Source organism: Drosophila melanogaster, chromosome 3R (assembly GCF_000001215.4).
Source record: "Drosophila melanogaster chromosome 3R".
Taxonomy (NCBI): domain Eukaryota; kingdom Metazoa; phylum Arthropoda; class Insecta; order Diptera; family Drosophilidae; genus Drosophila; species Drosophila melanogaster.
The window spans coordinates 10,042,952-10,059,452 of record NT_033777.3 but is presented as its reverse complement, the minus strand read 5'-3'; the positions used below and the strand labels follow the sequence as shown (position 1 = coordinate 10,059,452).

The 16,501-nt window shown below is 44.2% G+C and overlaps 8 protein-coding genes and 1 non-coding gene across 11 annotated transcripts; 5 read left to right on the top strand and 4 right to left on the bottom strand.

Annotated features, from left to right (window-relative positions):
* Positions 1–3,369: 3,369 nt before the first annotated feature.
* Positions 3,370–4,097, top strand: Npc2d (Niemann-Pick type C-2d). Its single transcript, NM_141718.2, has 2 exons — positions 3,370–3,467; positions 3,535–4,097. The coding sequence occupies exons 1-2, from the start codon at positions 3,374–3,376 to the stop codon at positions 3,960–3,962; spliced, it is 522 nt and encodes a 173-aa protein (NP_649975.1). The 5' UTR covers positions 3,370–3,373; the 3' UTR covers positions 3,963–4,097.
* Positions 4,098–5,104: 1,007 nt separating this feature from the next.
* On the bottom strand, positions 5,105–6,121 carry Npc2e (Niemann-Pick type C-2e). The gene is made up of 3 exons (NM_169323.3): positions 5,989–6,121; positions 5,583–5,690; positions 5,105–5,524 (listed from the first exon to the last, which is right to left on the bottom strand). Exons 1-3 carry the CDS (start codon positions 6,053–6,055, stop codon positions 5,193–5,195), a joined length of 507 nt encoding a protein of 168 aa, NP_731439.2. The 5' UTR covers positions 6,056–6,121; the 3' UTR covers positions 5,105–5,192.
* Positions 5,155–6,607, top strand: asRNA:CR44192 (antisense RNA:CR44192). 2 transcript variants are annotated; one of them, NR_073993.2, is made up of 5 exons: positions 5,155–5,201; positions 5,266–5,449; positions 5,532–5,725; positions 5,972–6,431; positions 6,483–6,607. The 2 variants fall into 2 exon arrangements; NR_073994.1 differs by having other exon boundaries at positions 5,155–5,725; positions 5,972–6,423.
* Fancl lies at positions 6,584–7,945 on the top strand. 2 transcript variants are annotated; one of them, NM_001300337.1, is made up of 3 exons: positions 6,584–6,757; positions 6,815–7,810; positions 7,871–7,945. In NM_001300337.1, exons 1-3 carry the CDS (start codon positions 6,647–6,649, stop codon positions 7,904–7,906), a joined length of 1,143 nt encoding a protein of 380 aa, NP_001287266.1. In that variant the 5' UTR covers positions 6,584–6,646; the 3' UTR covers positions 7,907–7,945. The 2 variants fall into 2 exon arrangements, with proteins under 2 accessions (NP_001287266.1, NP_649974.1); NM_141717.3 differs by having other exon boundaries at positions 7,868–7,945.
* Positions 7,926–10,254, bottom strand: ohgt (ohgata). The gene is made up of 5 exons (NM_141716.3): positions 10,136–10,254; positions 9,779–10,063; positions 9,074–9,713; positions 8,511–9,013; positions 7,926–8,439 (listed from the first exon to the last, which is right to left on the bottom strand). The coding sequence occupies exons 1-5, from the start codon at positions 10,155–10,157 to the stop codon at positions 8,132–8,134; spliced, it is 1,758 nt and encodes a 585-aa protein (NP_649973.1). The 5' UTR covers positions 10,158–10,254; the 3' UTR covers positions 7,926–8,131.
* A 401-nt stretch (positions 10,255–10,655) lies between these two features.
* On the top strand, positions 10,656–12,201 carry CG12811 (uncharacterized protein). The gene is made up of 3 exons (NM_141715.3): positions 10,656–11,036; positions 11,510–11,612; positions 11,684–12,201. Exons 1-3 carry the CDS (start codon positions 10,917–10,919, stop codon positions 12,070–12,072), a joined length of 612 nt encoding a protein of 203 aa, NP_649972.1. The 5' UTR covers positions 10,656–10,916; the 3' UTR covers positions 12,073–12,201.
* Positions 12,193–13,879, bottom strand: mtTFB2 (mitochondrial transcription factor B2). Its single transcript, NM_141714.4, has 4 exons — positions 13,310–13,879; positions 13,117–13,256; positions 12,739–13,055; positions 12,193–12,677 (listed from the first exon to the last, which is right to left on the bottom strand). Exons 1-4 carry the CDS (start codon positions 13,782–13,784, stop codon positions 12,251–12,253), a joined length of 1,359 nt encoding a protein of 452 aa, NP_649971.1. The 5' UTR covers positions 13,785–13,879; the 3' UTR covers positions 12,193–12,250.
* Positions 13,880–13,910: 31 nt separating this feature from the next.
* On the top strand, positions 13,911–14,857 carry CG11722 (uncharacterized protein). The gene is made up of 4 exons (NM_141713.4): positions 13,911–14,182; positions 14,236–14,327; positions 14,394–14,640; positions 14,699–14,857. Exons 1-4 carry the CDS (start codon positions 14,038–14,040, stop codon positions 14,824–14,826), a joined length of 612 nt encoding a protein of 203 aa, NP_649970.1. The 5' UTR covers positions 13,911–14,037; the 3' UTR covers positions 14,827–14,857.
* CG3909 (uncharacterized protein) lies at positions 14,847–16,183 on the bottom strand. Its single transcript, NM_141712.4, has 5 exons — positions 16,104–16,183; positions 15,759–16,050; positions 15,449–15,687; positions 15,204–15,391; positions 14,847–15,149 (listed from the first exon to the last, which is right to left on the bottom strand). The coding sequence occupies exons 1-5, from the start codon at positions 16,104–16,106 to the stop codon at positions 14,876–14,878; spliced, it is 996 nt and encodes a 331-aa protein (NP_649969.1). The 5' UTR covers positions 16,107–16,183; the 3' UTR covers positions 14,847–14,875.
* Between the last annotated feature and the right edge of the window lie 318 nt (positions 16,184–16,501).

Here is a 16,501-nt window from a genome sequence, read left to right as displayed (position 1 = left end):
TAGAGCAACCCTCCGACGATCGGCATTAACATCAATTTATATGCATAGCCAATTTGTAGCAAGTTTTACACAATTTCTTACACCCACTTGACTCGTTGAGGGCGAAAACAGCAGCTACCGTCAAGGGTTGCCCAAATTTCATCAATATTTCCTGATTTTGTTCGCAAATTCAACTGTTTTATATGCAAATTAGCTAAGCGATTTTTCGCCCCCGCCACCAATTGATTTTAAAATGTTTACGTACCTTCGTAAATGAGTAAATGATTGCCGAGATTTTGGGTTCGGAATGGAAACTTGAGCATTCAATTGACCGAAACGTTTGTTTAATTTGCATTTTTATAATTAATTTGCGCGTTAATGAAATTTTAATGCATTTCCAGTGGAATTTTAGGGTGGAAACTGAATTTCAATTATATCAATTTGCAATTTGAAAGGCTAAGCTAGGTGTTTGCTTCCACAGAAAACTATTTGCATATTTGCACATTTAACAATCCATTTAAAAACCTTCAAAGCTTAATCATTTACAGTTCCTGCGAAACCACTAGGCATTTTCCCAGGAATTCCAACTCGTACTCGGTATCCATCAATAGCAAGGGAAATTACTTTTGAAAAGTCATGCTCTGAAATTATGTAACTCAAGGCTTTCAGCTAACATTTTAATTATACGCAGGTAACCAGAAATTGAGAGCGAGTGGCACATATTTATGCAAATTAAGCAAACTTCTTTTCGCTTGAAGTGGGCACATTTCTCAGCTGAAATTGCGTTGCCAGGCGAGCGGAAGGACGGAGGAGCGGAAAGGACATGCTCCTAAATGCCAACACTTGGGGGGGAAAACGGCTCCATAGCTCCACACAGCTCAACAGCCGAACTTGTTGCAACGCATGTTCCTTCTGATTTCGGAGAACATGAATTTCGCATTCACTTAATTACAGTGCCAAAAGAGCAGGGCCGTCTGTTCAACGGGGACTGCGCAATTAATTAGCATCCCTGGACGCGCTTGACATGCTGGAAAATTTAATAAAATACATTTTTTGCATGACGGCATATGCAAATTGCCATTGGCAAATGAGTCTCCGCCAGTGCGGCCATATCAAAGGGTGCAGCAGGGCGAGAAATACCTGCCATGTCGCCACCCCCAAATAATTGTCCCAGTAGAAAGTGCGAGGAATTGTCTCAAGGCCAGTTGGTCACCTGGTTGACCACAAGTAATCATAGATTTTTCCTTGTTAAAGAAATTCACTTGAATGCACTTGGATAGTTGGAGCTACACGCTTTTGCTTTAGGGTTGTTCTAACCAATGCTGCCCATTGGCATCATTTCGAGAAAAAAAACCAATCTTTAAAGCAATGCCAAAAATAGTTATATAAAGCATCCTCTACTTATTTCAAGCACATATACAAATATTTAAATGTTCTCTGACATTTAAGGTATTAGAATAAATTTAAAATTAAATACTATATGCCATTGGCAGCACTGCCTTTGACCCCTTTGGCAGCACCTGTTGAGGGGTAAAAAGGACACGGGTTCATGGGCAATTGGGCGTGAGTGGTCTTTCTGGGAAATTCCTTTATTAATTGACAGCACACGGCAGCAGCTCCAAAAATGTAATGAAAAATTAACAACACGAAAATCAAATTGCCGCCTAATTGAGACACAATGGCCGCGCCAGTTTGTCAGTTTGTCGTTCGGTATTGAATTACGTGCAAACAAATATCAAATTGAAATAGAATAGACATCCGGATGACGGGCAACGGGAGTTGCCAGGGGGAAAGGCCACAGGATTGGCGTGACAAATTGTTTGGCTTTGGCGCTGGCATTTAATGTCTGGCTTGATTTGACAAATTAATTGAGTTACCTCGGCGGCGGGCTTTTCTGGGCGGGGCTAGTGATAGCCAGTTACCAAGCAGTCTATTCAAAAATGAAAGCTTAGTGAACCCCATGTGGCCAAGTCAAAAAGTGTTGCCTACTTTTCGTCTCGAAATAATCAATAATCAATGTCTTAGCCCCCCACACACGCACACATAAACATTATTGATATAAAAGGGCACATCAAAGATAAGCTGAGCATCCGTAAAATACATTTGGGAATATGCAAAAATGGAGATTACCCAAAAGTGCAAACGGAAGTCGAGGCAAGTGGAAATGTTTGCCTGCAAAAGTATTCGGGTATCAGATTTTCCGGCCCAGATAATTGCATTAGATGCCACCGAAAATAGAATCCTGGAATCAATGTATCAGGACTCCGGTTGATGCTAATCATATATTGCGGTTCCCTAAGATCCATTTCGGGCTATATGTCGGGGATATTTTTTGTCGTGCCGGATTTTCCATTGCTTTGACATATTAAATAATGTCACAACAATTACATGTGAGGAGCAACGACAGTTGCTCTGGGTAAAAAGAAAAAAATACATTTGCCGGGGAGAAGGGTGGCAAGTTCAAAAGCATTTCGAGAAAATCTCATGCTGCGCTGCGGCTGTCCACATGGCAAGTCACCACCAACCATGCGAAATTTTGCAAAATATCGCACGAGCGTGGATTGAGAAATAGAGAAGAGGTTCGAAAACAGAATGAATGTTTTAGCTTTACAACGCCTTAAGCGACCCTCGCTTCTTTTACCTTTGGAAAATTCACCAACATTTGAGTTCCGGGTAGGTAAAATGGAGTCGTAGAGGGGGAGTTATCTTTTCCAGCTTACTTGCGTCCGTTTCCTTTATACTCGCACATTTTCCTGCCCCGCAGAAGTTCCATTGTCAGTGGCTTTGGCCGTGGCACAAATGTCTGTGGGTTTTCCATTGCCATCAGGGGCTTAGTGGCCTGCCTGCGGAGTGCTCAGGGATTTATTTTAGCACTGCCTTTGTGCCCGGATCCCATGAACTCGGCGATAAAGTGATAAAATTCTGCAAACCGTTTTCATAATTTTCCGATCCATTCGCAGGGGCCAGTGATTGCAGATGTAATGCTGTGAATTGATTGGGAAAATCTTGATCTAATTAGATACAATAATTTATTAAGTATTTAGTTTTTGAGTAATTGGTATCAATTTGATTCAAATTTCATAAAGTAAATGAATGCTGTGAATTGATTGGAAATTTTAATTTTATCAGATACAATTATTTATTAAGTATTCAGTTATTGAGTAATTGGTATCAATTTGAATCAAATTTGATAAAGTAAATTATGGGATTCAAATTGATTGAAATGCTAAATTTCTAATGTTTTCCCATATGAGTGCTATAGCATTCATCCAAAAGAAGTTACCGACCACGATTAGATAGTCCAAATCCAATCGCGTTAGCCGAGATACAGCTCGGTTCTGGCTATAAAAACGATGTGGGCACCGTTGGCCGAAAGCAATTCGCATTGAGAAACATGGAAGTTAAGGTGTTGGTTCTGATCTCCCTAGGATTATTACTATCGCTGGCTGAGGCTCAGCAGGAGCATCCGGCGACATCTGTGAAGAAATGTAAGTCCATTTTTTAAACAAACAGCACAGTACCCGTAATACAATACAACAATCCCATGCTAATTAGGTTCCGGAAGTAAACCTTTTCCGCTTGAGGTGCGTGTGCACAATTGCGTTACTCCACCCTGTCAGATTGTGAAGGGAACGACACAGAAGTTCGAGATCGATTTCGCCGTGGACAAGTACATCACCCAGCTGACGACCTTGGTAAAGGCCACCACACTCGGAATCATTACGGTGCCATATGAACTGCCTGCGGATGTGGCTGCCGTGTGCCCGAATCTCCAGTACGGCGCCTATTGCCCGCTGTATCCCACCGAGGATGTCTCCTATTTGTTCACCTTTCCCATTGGTGAATATCCCGAGATTGGCGTGAAGATCGAGATCTATCTGGTCGATCAGGACAATGAGATTGCCACGTGCTTCGTGTGCGATATTAAGGTGGTCAAGGGCAACGGCGGCAATACGGTCTATGAGCTGGACTATCTCAACTGAAGTTGGGCCTAGTTAATTCATCAATTGGTTTAAATTACTGTGATATAGAATTCTTTATTTTCCAAAATCCATCGCTGAGCTCCCCCAACGATGTCTCATGAATATGTAATAAAATTTTAAAAGCTTTACCCCCACATATGAGGGTTGTTTCCCTAAGTAGATATCTCAGCTCACCGCTGAGTAAAACAGAAACCCACTTTGTAGTCTGGCATTTCAAAGACTCATTTTACAATGGCGCTATCTGCACACGCTGCCATCAAGGTGTAACACTTGAGTGGGCGAAAAGCTATAATCGAATCAAATGTTAATTCGCAAATCTTACGCCTGATTAACCTAGGACACCTGGTCATGTCCAATCACAAGGAGATGGAGGGAAATGTACTCGGTTATCAATGACCATTTTTCAAAACCCGGCAACCTAACTATACTATCAGATTTATTTTCAACGTATGTAGACACTGTAAACAATTGACTCACCTTTTAAAAGGTTTATAAAGTTTGAAAACTGAAAATGAAATTTTAGAAATAACAGAAAATCTTTTAAAATCTTTTTAAAATTTTCTTTATCTTTGATGTTTAACAGAAATAGGAAGGCATCTTTTTTTTAACTAAAATTCTATTTAATCTAGCATCTGGAAAATAACTTTCATAAGTTGTTCTATAGTTCACTGAAATTTAATACAATGATTTATGTATATCTTCGAAAGTAATCCCATAAATCATGTTTGCAAATGATAGGCTTCTTTGGAAACACTTCTCATTATGATTTAATCTGGTGGTAATCACTATCACTAGTTAGACATTTTTAAGGCAGATTTTCTCCGAGTGTACTGTTGCACCCAGCAAGACGTTTATCGCCTTATCACACAGGAGAGCCCAACTTTTGACCATATGGTCAATGCGATCTACGGCGGCCAATAAATGATTATCACGACGATTTTATTAGCCAATTGTGCCACTGAATCAGTGGAAATAAATTAATAGACTTTCGGTGCAAAAAGGAACGTCACAAATGACTGTATATAAATAAATACGCTTGAATATCTAATCGGCGGTGCCCAGAAATGTGTTAATCTTCAGCCTGATTGTGCACTGAGTACACTGGAATTCGTGACGTAGCCAAGGTAAACAAATGGTCTTATCTGTGCAAGAGTTTTGTGGTTTATTATTTGGCAAACAAGTGGAAATATTCAGTCGGCCGAAACGGCTGGAGTTGCGTACATCGTCGGCTTAAAGGGGGTTCGTCCAGTCCAACAGATATCCGTCCATCTGTGCTGCAGTGGCTCCCTTCCGGATTTTACAGCTCACGACGAAGCAGGTGATCGGTTCGTTCTGCGCATCGTTCAACGTGACAGTGACATCCGCCGTTATTTCCGGGAACGAAGGCTCCACATAGAAGTTGAACTGATACGTGACATCCTCGTCCTTGTCGATGGGACAGATGGCACCGTACAGGAGATTGCGGCACACATCGGACACTTCGTCGGGTAGGGCATATGGCAGATTCATGCCCAAAACCTTTGCCGTTGTGGTGGCCGTAATGCTCTTGATATTGTTGTTATCTGCAAGACATCGATGATGAGATTCAAGTGGACACGGATATAGATGGCCGAAACTTACTGCCCAGGAAGTGCACCTCCATGACTGCTATGGTTCCTTTGTACACAACGCACGGCGGTTCCTCGCAATCCTTAATATTCACATCCAGTGGAAACGGCTTATTTTTGCCTGAAAGCGGAAATATGTTTTCGAAGAATCAAAAGGTGAGCTCAAAAGAAGGCTATGTTTTTTTTTCTAAGAGATTAGCTGTTTGTTGATAAGCCATATCAACCTGGCCAACAGATACACGTTAGGACTTTAAATTTCTCTCAGAACGTATTTTTGGCAATAGTTTTCGAGACAAAGTCTGCGAAGTGAATCATCGTCATAGAAATCTGTTAGAATCATGAATCCAATCTAACAAACTGGTCGATTTAAAATGATTTGATGTTTTTCCAACAAAATAAAAGAGTTTTTAGCTACTTACACTGCTGGACATTGGTGGCATTGACTGTGGCCAGAATTAGAGCCAAAGTTACAACGATTCGCAGCATTTTTCTGGATGGAATCTTTTTTAATCTTACTTCAGAAGAATACAATATACATTGAGTACGCGCGCACGCAGATGACAATCGTGAGTGGAATCGATGGGGCTGGTGGAGAACCTTAAATAGCCCCGTGTTCGAACGATGACCAACGCCTGTAGAGAGCAGTTTATCAAAATCGGTGGCTATTGCCATTGATACGGGGCCGCCACGCAGGTGTTACAAAAGAAAACCACTGTGGCCTGCAGGTGTTGCGCTCTGACGAAGAGCAAACAATGCCGATTCGAATCAGTAAATAACGTAAATTTGGCTGATAAGTAGGGAGAGGCTGAACTACAATGTTGCCGGCTATACCTAGTAAACAAAACAGCCAGAGGGTGAATATGTAAGCAAGGCGGAATATTGGCTCGAAGGGTTAATAAACATATAATTTAAGGTTTGATCGAGCAATCAAATTTAAAAAAGCGGCCGATTAATTTCCTATCGATCGTGATTGAAGACTTTGTGTCATCGAAGACTGCACATCTCTAACTATGGCCGTTCAAAACATAAAATGTAAACAAAAGTCATTCAAGCACAATCTGACCAAAATCAAATATAATGGAAAGTAACGAAGATGTAGAGCGCCTTCTGTGTCAAAAGTATCCTGGTCTGGCAGCGGAGCTTCAGCCAAGTGGAGCGTGCATCATCAGAGGAGTTTTGGGCAGTGAGGTAAGTTATCCGTATTTCAATTTTTCCCGCCAAACTAATAATGATTGTATAATTAAGGATACATGGCGCCGCCTTAAACTCTATCTGCCACACCACCCAGCTCTTCATGGTTTCCAGCTCTACGTCCAGGAAAGCTTGGAGTACAAGCTGTACACATCGGCTAATCTCAAGTTACAGGACGATTGGCTGCTGGAGGATTTTCTGGACCATTTGCCAAAGATTCTTCCTGCCCAAAAAGCCCCAACAGTGCCAAAGGAACTATGTCGGGAGGGGAACATATATTACGATATCCTGGCCTTGTACAAGTCAAACGAGTACTGCCTGCAAGTGGACGAGGCCTGTTCCATGATTCGTTTCAGCGAATTCACCGACTTCGAGCAGCATTATCTGGAGCTTAAGATCCCGTCTCTTCTCTTGCTTGATCACAGTTTGCCCGACTGCGTATCGCTGGGTGAAATGCTGACCAAGAGTGCTGGAAACCTAGAGGAGGCCCTAAACCTCTTTCGCAAGCTTCTCGAGGATCTGCGTCCCTTCTACGACAACTTCATGGATATCGACGAGCTTTGTCATGTGCTGCAACCATCGCCCATCAGCAGCAAACACAAAACACGACTGTTCCCTCTCAAGGATCGCGTCTACTTGAAGCTGACCATCGCGGATCCCTTTGCCTGCATTGCATCCATGTCGCTAAAGATCATTGGGCCCACGGAAGAGGTGGCCCGCCTGCGCCACGTTCTCAGCGATGGTCTAAGTAACTGGGACTCCGAAATGAACATTCACAAGAACCTACTCCGAATGTTCGACTTGTGCTACTTTCCCATGCCAGACTGGTCGGATGGACCCAAGCTGGATGAAGAGGACAACGAAGAGCTGCGCTGTAACATTTGCTTTGCCTATCGCCTGGATGGTGGCGAGGTGCCCCTCGTCTCCTGCGACAATGCCAAATGTGTGCTAAAGTGCCATGCCGTCTGTTTGGAGGAGTGGTTTAAGACTCTGATGGATGGCAAGACCTTTCTGGAGGTCTCCTTCGGCCAGTGTCCCTTCTGCAAGGCGGTAATATTGCCTATCATTTCATCTATTGCCAATGTACAACTGCTTTATCTTTTTCAGAAGCTGTCCACCTCATTTGCGGCACTTTTAAATGATTGAAATTTGTAACCATAATATTAAAAGCAAATATTTAAGAGTAACTTATTATTCAAATAATCGTAAATATCAATTAGGTTTACATCCACGCCATCAAACGCCGTGTGTTTTTGCTAAAAGTAGTTGTGAAACGAATTAAACAGGTCCCACCTGATGGACCGCATCATTCTCCTGACGACGCCAGCAGCAGAGTTGACATCTGAAAAATCGCTTCACAACGCGCCAGCCTCATTCCATATCGCTTGAGATCATCCGCATCATATTCCGCACCACATAGGTGGTTCCATTGAAGGGCGAGTACTCGCTGGCTTTTCCAATCCGCACGCTGGAGCCGGCCAAACCGAAAAACACCTTGGGTGTTAGGTTGGGATGCACGGCCTTGAACTCCCACCCGACGTGCTGGGCGCAGAACTTGCACAGAATAATGTGCCACTGATAGCCGGGGAACCAGCTAAACTTTGTGGACGGCTCGCCGCTGTAGCCGATGGCATGGGATATCACCCGGTACACGGTGTTTGTCTCGTGGATGTAGCCCTCTGTAAAGTAGTTAGTTTCAGTGAATTCATTGCTTATAGAAGACGGACATTGGACTTCTCCTTATGCTTACCTGGATTGCAATACTGTGTCTGCACACCGTGTTTGGACATGGCAAAGAGATCCGAGCAGAGGGCCAAGCTGCTATTGCAATATCGGCAAAAGAAGAGTGTCTCGTCCTTGAACGTGCTTTTGATCAATTGGAGGCGAGTGTTAACCGAGTCGGTGAGGAAGGTAAGCCGCATCATCTTCTCGGTCAGGTGAAGGTTACGCACCAACCAGAAGGACAACTGAATGGGGCATTTTGGCATTGTGTCTATCTTTTGGGACTCCAGCCTCTGGCGTGCTCGCTCCACAATTGAAGAAAACGAATACTCTTGGCAGGCATCAGATGGCCAGGTGGTAGTGCTTAGCTGGAACCTGCGATACTTGTCGCGCATCGAGGGTATATCCCGAAATCTGGCCATCGAGCCCATGTCAACAGTTTGGAGCGGTTCGGGCAGGAAATACTCGGGCAATATTTTGACTTTGCTGAAGCATTTGCTAGTTGGATTGCGAGCAATGTACTGCGGTGACCTGAAAAGATATGGGATTAATCATGGAGAATTTAAGGTGATCCGTATAGTCAAGACTCACCCTTTTATATCATCGCAGTTGATGACAATGCGCTGCAGTGCTCGTGATTTGTAGAACACCAATCCTCGGCCGCTTTCGCCCCTTTCGTAGATCTGACACGTGACCCCATACAACTTGTGTGGGTTGTCCTCCGGCGGCTGCAAACGCGGGAAGCTTACACCGAAGATCAGACCGTCCAGACCGGGCATATCCTCGTCAAACATTCGGCCGTCGATCATGAAGGGAAGCACCTCGCCGGGAAAGAGGATGTGCTGGTGCAAGAAGATGAGCATGTGATGGACGCTGCCCACCTCCAAGTAGTCCACTCCGGGCACGCGACTCAAATGATTACCGAAGTATGAATGCTCCGCTGGCAGATTGGTGTCAAAGCCAATGTCGATTGGTGGTCGAGGTGGCTGCTGTGGCGGTGGATCAACGGGCTGCTCGGCAGCCTCCTGGCTCGTTTCCTCGCTTGTGCGACTGCGCCGTCGCTCCTGGCTAAAGACCATGCTACGCACTCGCTGTAGGAAGTTGTCCCCACTGAGCAGTGCAGCGATTCCACCATCCCGATTGCGGGCTTGCGAGACCATCATGTCTACGGCGGAGCGCAGTCGGTTCTGCGGAATCATCCAATGGGGCAGGCTCTCCAGATCGGAATCATCTGGAAAGGATGGAAAACGCGGGTTAAGTAGGAATGTGCAGCACAACGATTGTAAGCCAACTAACCTTCACTTCCTGGACTTTCCAGAGACATGTCACTGCTGGGATGACTGCCCTCGCTTGCTGTGTCGTCCTGCAAAACGTTCTCTACCATGGCCTCAAGTGCATCCCCTCCCTCACCATCGGTGGCCAGTGGATCTTGGAAGGCATCTTCTGCCGGCGGTGACGGCTCGTCTGGCATTGCATTGTTCCAAGCCTGTTCTATCACGTCTACCTGCCGATCCTGGAGCCCCTGTGACTGTTGGTCCTCCAATTGCACATCTTCATCCCGTGCTTGCACAGAATTGATTTCTGCGCAGTTTCATATGATGAACATATGTTATTGGGAACATTTGGCGAGTGCTATGATGCTGCCACACCCACCTGAGTTCTCCTCTTCGTCCATTTGAGCCGTACAGTGTCTTTTGTTGCTTCGTTTTGCAGGTGAATTTTATATATATTTATTTGGTTTTTATTTTGACAAAGGAAAATAAGAGATGGGAGCTTTTCGATAGTTAGCGATTGGCTAACCAGTGCTAACCAATAATGGCAACATTTTGAAAATGTTCGGTAGTTGGGCGCCAAAATAGACTCGTAATGCTTATCGTTCTATATAACAAATTATTCGATTTTCAATTTTAATTTCTGATACACTTAGTAATTTGGTAGTCCACAACTCATAGGAAGACAATATAACTAAGCATTACTTAACAAGGAGTTCTTAATCCAATATTTCAAAAGCAAACGTAAGTGTGCAGATATTTTTTTTAAGTTTTTCCCTTTTCTCTTGGCTTAAATTTATATGATCAGAAAGTTATTTTTTTCAACTCATCGATAGAAACAGCTGAGCATTGATTGAGTATTGAGCATCACTAGCAAGAGCGGATGTAATCGGGAGAGCAATATCAATTGGAACTGGCCCTTATTGGACTATGTTTTAATTTCACTTTGTTCTGCTTTTCTGGTTATTCGCACTAAACTTCCAATTGGAATATTGGAATATTTCCGAGAAAACGTAAAACAATAACATAACTGGACCCAACTAAGATCGTTATCGTTATCGAAGATCTTCGTTTCCCATTGATTAAGATTAAGTCAAGATTGGCCAGCCTCATACTTGTTTGAATTGCCGTGAGTATCACATGAACAAGTGATTATACGGACAATGATCAATCCCCAACTTTTGCTGATCGCCGCGCTTATTGCGTTTATTGGGAAAGTGGCACACGCTCAAATCGCCTTTGTTGAGGATCAAGACATTGATAAGAAGAAGGCCAACCTTGCGGTAAGCTGCAGCCAGACACAATCCACATTTGTGATAAGAAACGCCAAAATGGAAGAGAAAACCCAGCCGGAACTGGGCAACATCTTTCGCCGAATACCCTTCCCAATCAGAAGTGAAAGTCGTTGGAGTCCAATTAGGAATTTTGTGTAGTGACCAATGTTCAAAAACATTTCATGATTGCTTTGATTTTAAAACTAGCTTAAGGTTCTAGTTAAATAATTATAATAACAGACTTTTAATTGTATGGATACTGTTGAACGTGATTGAAAAATTTTTTTTTTTGTTAAAAATAAGAAATACATTTATTTTATCACTGTGGTGACTTTGAGAGTTTCAAACCTTTAAACTTCTAAAGTGTGTGTTTGAAGTGAATTTCAAAATACGGGGACTGTTTTGGTAGTGTATGCAAGCCCCATTGGCAATAATCAATCGAATTCCTGCCTCACACCCCTCCGCTTTCTCCTCATCAACAGGGTCGCAAGCCACTGTATTCGCCAGCCCGATGCCCCAAGCACCAGCTTCTTTATCCGGGGGACCAGCAGAAGCAGAACGACTGGGTTTGCGACTGCGCGCCAGGTGAGCGGTCATAATGGAGCTACCATGGCGATGACATAATAATCTCCGTATGGGTACTTCCCCTTCGATAGCCACACTGTATTACCCGGAGACCGATGGCTGCTATCCGGCCTACCGACAGGGACCCTGTGAGGCTGGACAGATTCTGGTGCTCTACAAGGAGGAGATCATCCCGAAGTGCGTACGAAATCCATGTAACAGGGACGGACACTTTATGATTCGCGACACATGCTATGAGTTCGGAAACACCAAGAAGGAAGAAAACCCGTGTCCTTACCAGGAGGCTTCCTTTGTACTTGGCGTGAATCCCACCAACTTGATGGTGGACTGTGTGAAGCTGTCCGTTCAACTGGAGACGCGTATTTCGGACACGGAGCAGGCTCCGCCGGAATACTACGTTGATTTGGCCGAGAAATGCGCACGCGGCAGTCGCCTAATGGCTCAGGGAAAGTGTCCTTAAAGGATTTTAACATTATGTGCTTAAATGTATTGTGTTCTGTTTGGTAATGTGTGGAGGCCAGTGAAGAATAGCGAATTTGTTCCATGTTTAAGACAGATATAATATGATTACATACCATTTCTCAAAATGAAGGCAATTCTTTATTTTTCTTGCACAAGCAAAACGCTATTATGTACAACTAAGAACTGGCTTTCCTGCGCCTCTTGACGGGAGTGGTGGCGGGTACAGGGCTTTCTTCTTCGATAATTTCATCTGCTTCGGCATCATCCTCTTCTGGCAACGTGACGCCATCCTCTAGGTTTGGTTCGTCATTGGCAGTCTCCAGCTTGAGCAGCGCATTTTCCAGCGAGGCGAGGAAAGAGCTCTCGCCGTACTCCGGCCACTGACGAAACTGACTAAATAGCGTCAGAATCTGACTGGGCAGGAGATCTCCGAACTGTGTGTAGATGTTGATGCCGGGATAGTAGTTTCTGGTGCTCATTGTAGTACTCTGGCACGAGTACTGTGGTAGTTTCTTGGGCAATTCATCTGGATAGATGGGTGTTACGGACTCGGAGGACTTCGGATTAATGATAAGCCGAGGTCCACAGCCGGGAACCCACTTTCTACACAAATAATAATTGAATTTATAAAAATAACCCCAGATGATTTGATTGTGTTACCTACTCTAAATTGGGTATTATTCTGTTTCGTCGGCTTACATAGTTCTGCTTAATGAAGAACCAGAGAGCGGGTAGATCCTGCGACTGGCACAGCTCATGAAGATTGCGGCGCGGAGTGAATTTCACCAAGTACAAGTACTCGGGATTGATGGACTGCACCTTACCCAACTTGCTACTCTTGGTGGGGCTATAGGCCATCTGCTGAGGTAGAAAATCCTCGCGCGGCACCTTGGCTATGAATTTGTGCTCAAACAGAATTTGAAACAGTACGCTGGTCGATCGGTAAATGAGGTAGCCAATCTCGTTGTTGCAGGTGAGATGCTAACGGAGGGAAATGAGTGATATAAGCGTGATATATTTCAGGGATAATAAGCTTATTTACTATGTATATGGGTGGCGGCATGGCGAGGATCATCTCACAGCGTCCAAGGTTGAAAAGGCTGGTCTGAAAAATGAGGGAGTTGATCAAGTGCTTGAAGAATGGATAGGAGCCCACGGCGCCGAAGACTAGCATGTTGATATCTATAGGAAAAAAATAAGTTCGAGGATATATTGAATAGCCAATATGGGCTTACCATCTGTAAACGCTTTCTGGGGCACATCACTCAGGAGATCCGCCACCCTGGAACCACCGTCCATTTTGTCCATGTACACCAACTTCCACAGGTTCACAAAGTCTCCTTGGCGCACCTTCACACGTTCCGGATATAGCGTGTGTAGCTCCTGGATTTTGGGCATAAAGTGATCCATGCTCTCAAGCAGAATTATGCGTCGAAACTGGGATTCCCTGTCCAACAGATGCCGGGTAAAGTACCCAGCACCGGAATTGAGTTCCATCACGGTATCGCAACCGGAGCTCTGGAAATGGGGCTCCAGGTACTGGTTAATCCTTGCAGCAGCCTCCGAATTTGCAATGTACATGTGAGTGGGAACCTTTTGCTTCCGGTTGAGCAGTTTCTCGGGGAAATCGCCGCTGTAGCGAGTCACCAGTTCCTTTTTGGTGCTATAGTTGGCCCGGGCAAAGGACCAACTGCATCGCAGGGGCAGCATTTCTTAAGATTTTTAACAAATTGAAAATTAAGTGAACTTTTCGTTTGTTTACAAGCATCAGCTGTGTATTGCTAACAACACTACCCGGTAATTGGCCAGTCAACTGTTGCAAAACCCAATAACTTATCGATAGCATAACGAACAGCTGATTCGAAAACATATAACAGCTGGCCATGCTTTTATAATTCTTTTGGTTTTTCTCGATTTCACGTGAATTATTAGCAACATAAATAAAACATAATATATTTTTGGCATGGGTCAGGTGGTTTCAATGGTTGCCCGCCGGGCCAATCGCTTCAATGTCGAGAATCGTGCACATCGCGTCCTCGAGCGCGAGAAGCCAACGCCGGCGCCCAAATTTGACTCGAATTTGAGAGACATGGAGCGCACCTTGGAATGTAAGTAAAATTAAACACCCTTGGAGTGTAATGCTTCATTTTCCCCATTACAGTGGATCCCAAGTTCGTGGACAAGCTCAATATGAAAGACTCCAGCTTGGACGGACGATTGAAAGACGTTTATGTAACCTCGCAGGATCGATTTGTGGGTTAATACCTTAGAAGGTACTTTCGACCAATACTAATATGGAACCTGCTATATGTTCCCTAGATCAAGCGAGTGCAGGAGCGCCAGGCAGCTGAGGCGGCGGCGGACAATGTGGAACAGCGACCACTGCCCCTGGAACGCAAAACGCCGGATGATTTTGAGTACGGATATCTGGAGCCCAACCGCATTAGCCCCGGTCATTGCACACTGCGCCAGGCGCTTAAGTTCATCAATGACCACCAGTTGGATCCTGAATCCTGGCCAGCCAAGAAGATAGCCAATGAGTACAAGCTTAAGGAGCCTCTAGTTGGTAAACCTAAAAGAAAATGTGTTCTCAGAATACCTCAGTCTAACTTTTCCCTTTTTAGAAAACATACTGCACTACTTTAAAACTTTTAATATGTACATACCCGACCAGAAGTACAAAGACACGATGCTAACTCAAGCCACGCAGCCCCTTCTGCGGGTTAAATCGAGCTCGGAGGGTAATCCGTAAATAAATCATTCTTGTTCTTTGTTTTAAACCTACGCTCTATTGTATGAAATCAAACAATGGCATTGGGCGGACAGTAGTATATGTTCAGGGACTTGTCCTCAGAAGCAGAGGCCACCTTGTCGTTTCCGGGGCTATATCGGACGCCCCACACCTGATCTGTGTGCTCGGCGAACGTGTGCAGGCACTTGCGTTCCGAGGTGTCCCATATTTTCACGCTGTTATCACTGGAGGAGCTGGCAAAGTGTTTGCCGTCCTCGGAGAATGCCACGCACAGCACCCAAGATGCGTGCCCAGATAGGGTGCCCACAACGTCGGAGTGGGTTCTAAAACGAGGAGATAGTAGTGCCTGAAAATGTCATAGGTGTTAAGCCACTTACACATCATAAAGCTTCATGTGACCATCATCTGAGGCAGTGAGCAGCAGCTGCGAGTTCGGAGAAAAGCAAAGGCTACGCACTGGCATCGCGTGTCCTTCCAATGTTTGCACTACCTTGCCCGCGGCCACATCGAAAATGGTAATGATACCATCGATGGCTCCACTGGCAATGTACTTGCCATCGGGACTCTAGAATAATACAGCTATAGGATTCTCAAAATGGGTTATTTACCAGATAAAGCTTACGTAGGCAATGCTAAGCGTGTATTTCCCATTTTGGGCATCCAATGTCTGCTCTGCCTTTCCGGTTTCCACACTGTACATGGAGATTTTGCCGTCGTTCAGTCCGGATATCACATATTTGTTGCAGGGTGAAAATTGCACCGTCCAGAGATCAACAGGCCCAAAGCTAAGTAGGTGTTTCTTGTCGCCCGAACGGGCATCCCACAAACACATGGTGGAGTCCAGAGAACTACTGGCAATGGCTGGAAGGAAGGCGGCACCATTAATTGATGTCCATTTCTCTATCTCCCAAGTACAGAATCTTTCAACCTACTCTGTCCATCGGAACTGACGGCCACAGAAACAACTCCCAGGGCATGTCCTTTTAGTTTGTGGCGCAACTTTAGGGTGTTGTCCTCCTGCAAGTCCCACACCTTTACCAAGTCATCCAGTCCGCCGGTGACCAAGAAATCCTTCGGGCGGGCCTCCTTCTTATCGAAATCAAAGGGATTCTCCTCGGGCTCCACGACCGCGTCATCCGGATCTGAGGCCGCAGTGTCGCGTCCCCAGGTGCACGCCCATAGCTGACTGTCGTGCGCATTTTCCTCTTTATGAAGGACAGAAAACTAGCGGAAAAAAGGGATGTATAAAAGGCACAGTTCGTTAAATATCTACTTACCATTTTAAAATGCCGGAAAAGTGTTTATTTTATGCGAACGAGAGCGATCAGCAAATTAGCTGTTATCGATAACAATGGTTGACGTTAGAATTAGTATTGAAAAGGGAGGTTTACAGTGGGTCAAAACTGTTATGCTGAATATGTTTCAATGTGAATAAATTAAACATGGAATTCTTTATATAAATGAAAGAAATAAAGAAGTATAAAACAAATTGACGTTTTTAAAATTTTTTCACAGGTAATATTATATATAACAAAATAATATTTTACTTTATTATATCTTTATTATACTTATTTAGGTAAAAAGCTTAGTTTTTAAGTAAACATGTTATATATTAAATTATTTGAATTGCTATTTATTGTTTTGGTATATTTGCCCATATGGCACACGGCATAAT

Coding starts and splice junctions, on each gene's coding strand:
- Npc2d (NM_141718.2), top strand. CDS start 3,374: ATGGAAGTTAAGGTGTTGGTTCTGATCTCCCTAGGATTATTACTATCG. Junction 3,468..3,534: donor GGCGACATCTGTGAAGAAAT/GTAAGTCCATTT, acceptor CATGCTAATTAG/GTTCCGGAAGTAAACCTTTT.
- Npc2e (NM_169323.3), bottom strand. CDS start 6,055: ATGCTGCGAATCGTTGTAACTTTGGCTCTAATTCTGGCCACAGTCAAT. Junction 5,691..5,988: donor TGCCACCAATGTCCAGCAGT/GTAAGTAGCTAA, acceptor TTCCGCTTTCAG/GCAAAAATAAGCCGTTTCCA. Junction 5,525..5,582: donor GGAGGTGCACTTCCTGGGCA/GTAAGTTTCGGC, acceptor GATGTCTTGCAG/ATAACAACAATATCAAGAGC.
- Fancl (NM_141717.3), top strand. CDS start 6,647: ATGGAAAGTAACGAAGATGTAGAGCGCCTTCTGTGTCAAAAGTATCCT. Junction 6,758..6,814: donor GAGGAGTTTTGGGCAGTGAG/GTAAGTTATCCG, acceptor TGTATAATTAAG/GATACATGGCGCCGCCTTAA. Junction 7,811..7,867: donor AGTGTCCCTTCTGCAAGGCG/GTAATATTGCCT, acceptor TATCTTTTTCAG/AAGCTGTCCACCTCATTTGC.
- ohgt (NM_141716.3), bottom strand. CDS start 10,157: ATGGACGAAGAGGAGAACTCAG. Junction 10,064..10,135: donor GGACGAAGAGGAGAACTCAG/GTGGGTGTGGCA, acceptor GAAACTGCGCAG/AAATCAATTCTGTGCAAGCA. Junction 9,014..9,073: donor AACTGCGATGATATAAAAGG/GTGAGTCTTGAC, acceptor ATATCTTTTCAG/GTCACCGCAGTACATTGCTC.
- CG12811 (NM_141715.3), top strand. CDS start 10,917: ATGATCAATCCCCAACTTTTGCTGATCGCCGCGCTTATTGCGTTTATT. Junction 11,037..11,509: donor AGAAGAAGGCCAACCTTGCG/GTAAGCTGCAGC, acceptor CCTCATCAACAG/GGTCGCAAGCCACTGTATTC. Junction 11,613..11,683: donor GGTTTGCGACTGCGCGCCAG/GTGAGCGGTCAT, acceptor CCCCTTCGATAG/CCACACTGTATTACCCGGAG.
- mtTFB2 (NM_141714.4), bottom strand. CDS start 13,784: ATGCTGCCCCTGCGATGCAGTTGGTCCTTTGCCCGGGCCAACTATAGC. Junction 13,257..13,309: donor CCAGAAAGCGTTTACAGATG/GTAAGCCCATAT, acceptor TTTTTCCTATAG/ATATCAACATGCTAGTCTTC. Junction 13,056..13,116: donor TGCCGCCACCCATATACATA/GTAAATAAGCTT, acceptor TCCCTCCGTTAG/CATCTCACCTGCAACAACGA.
- CG11722 (NM_141713.4), top strand. CDS start 14,038: ATGGGTCAGGTGGTTTCAATGGTTGCCCGCCGGGCCAATCGCTTCAAT. Junction 14,183..14,235: donor CATGGAGCGCACCTTGGAAT/GTAAGTAAAATT, acceptor TCCCCATTACAG/TGGATCCCAAGTTCGTGGAC. Junction 14,328..14,393: donor TAACCTCGCAGGATCGATTT/GTGGGTTAATAC, acceptor TATGTTCCCTAG/ATCAAGCGAGTGCAGGAGCG.
- CG3909 (NM_141712.4), bottom strand. Junction 15,688..15,758: donor CGTCAGTTCCGATGGACAGA/GTAGGTTGAAAG, acceptor CCTTCCTTCCAG/CCATTGCCAGTAGTTCTCTG. Junction 15,392..15,448: donor ACACGCTTAGCATTGCCTAC/GTAAGCTTTATC, acceptor GTATTATTCTAG/AGTCCCGATGGCAAGTACAT.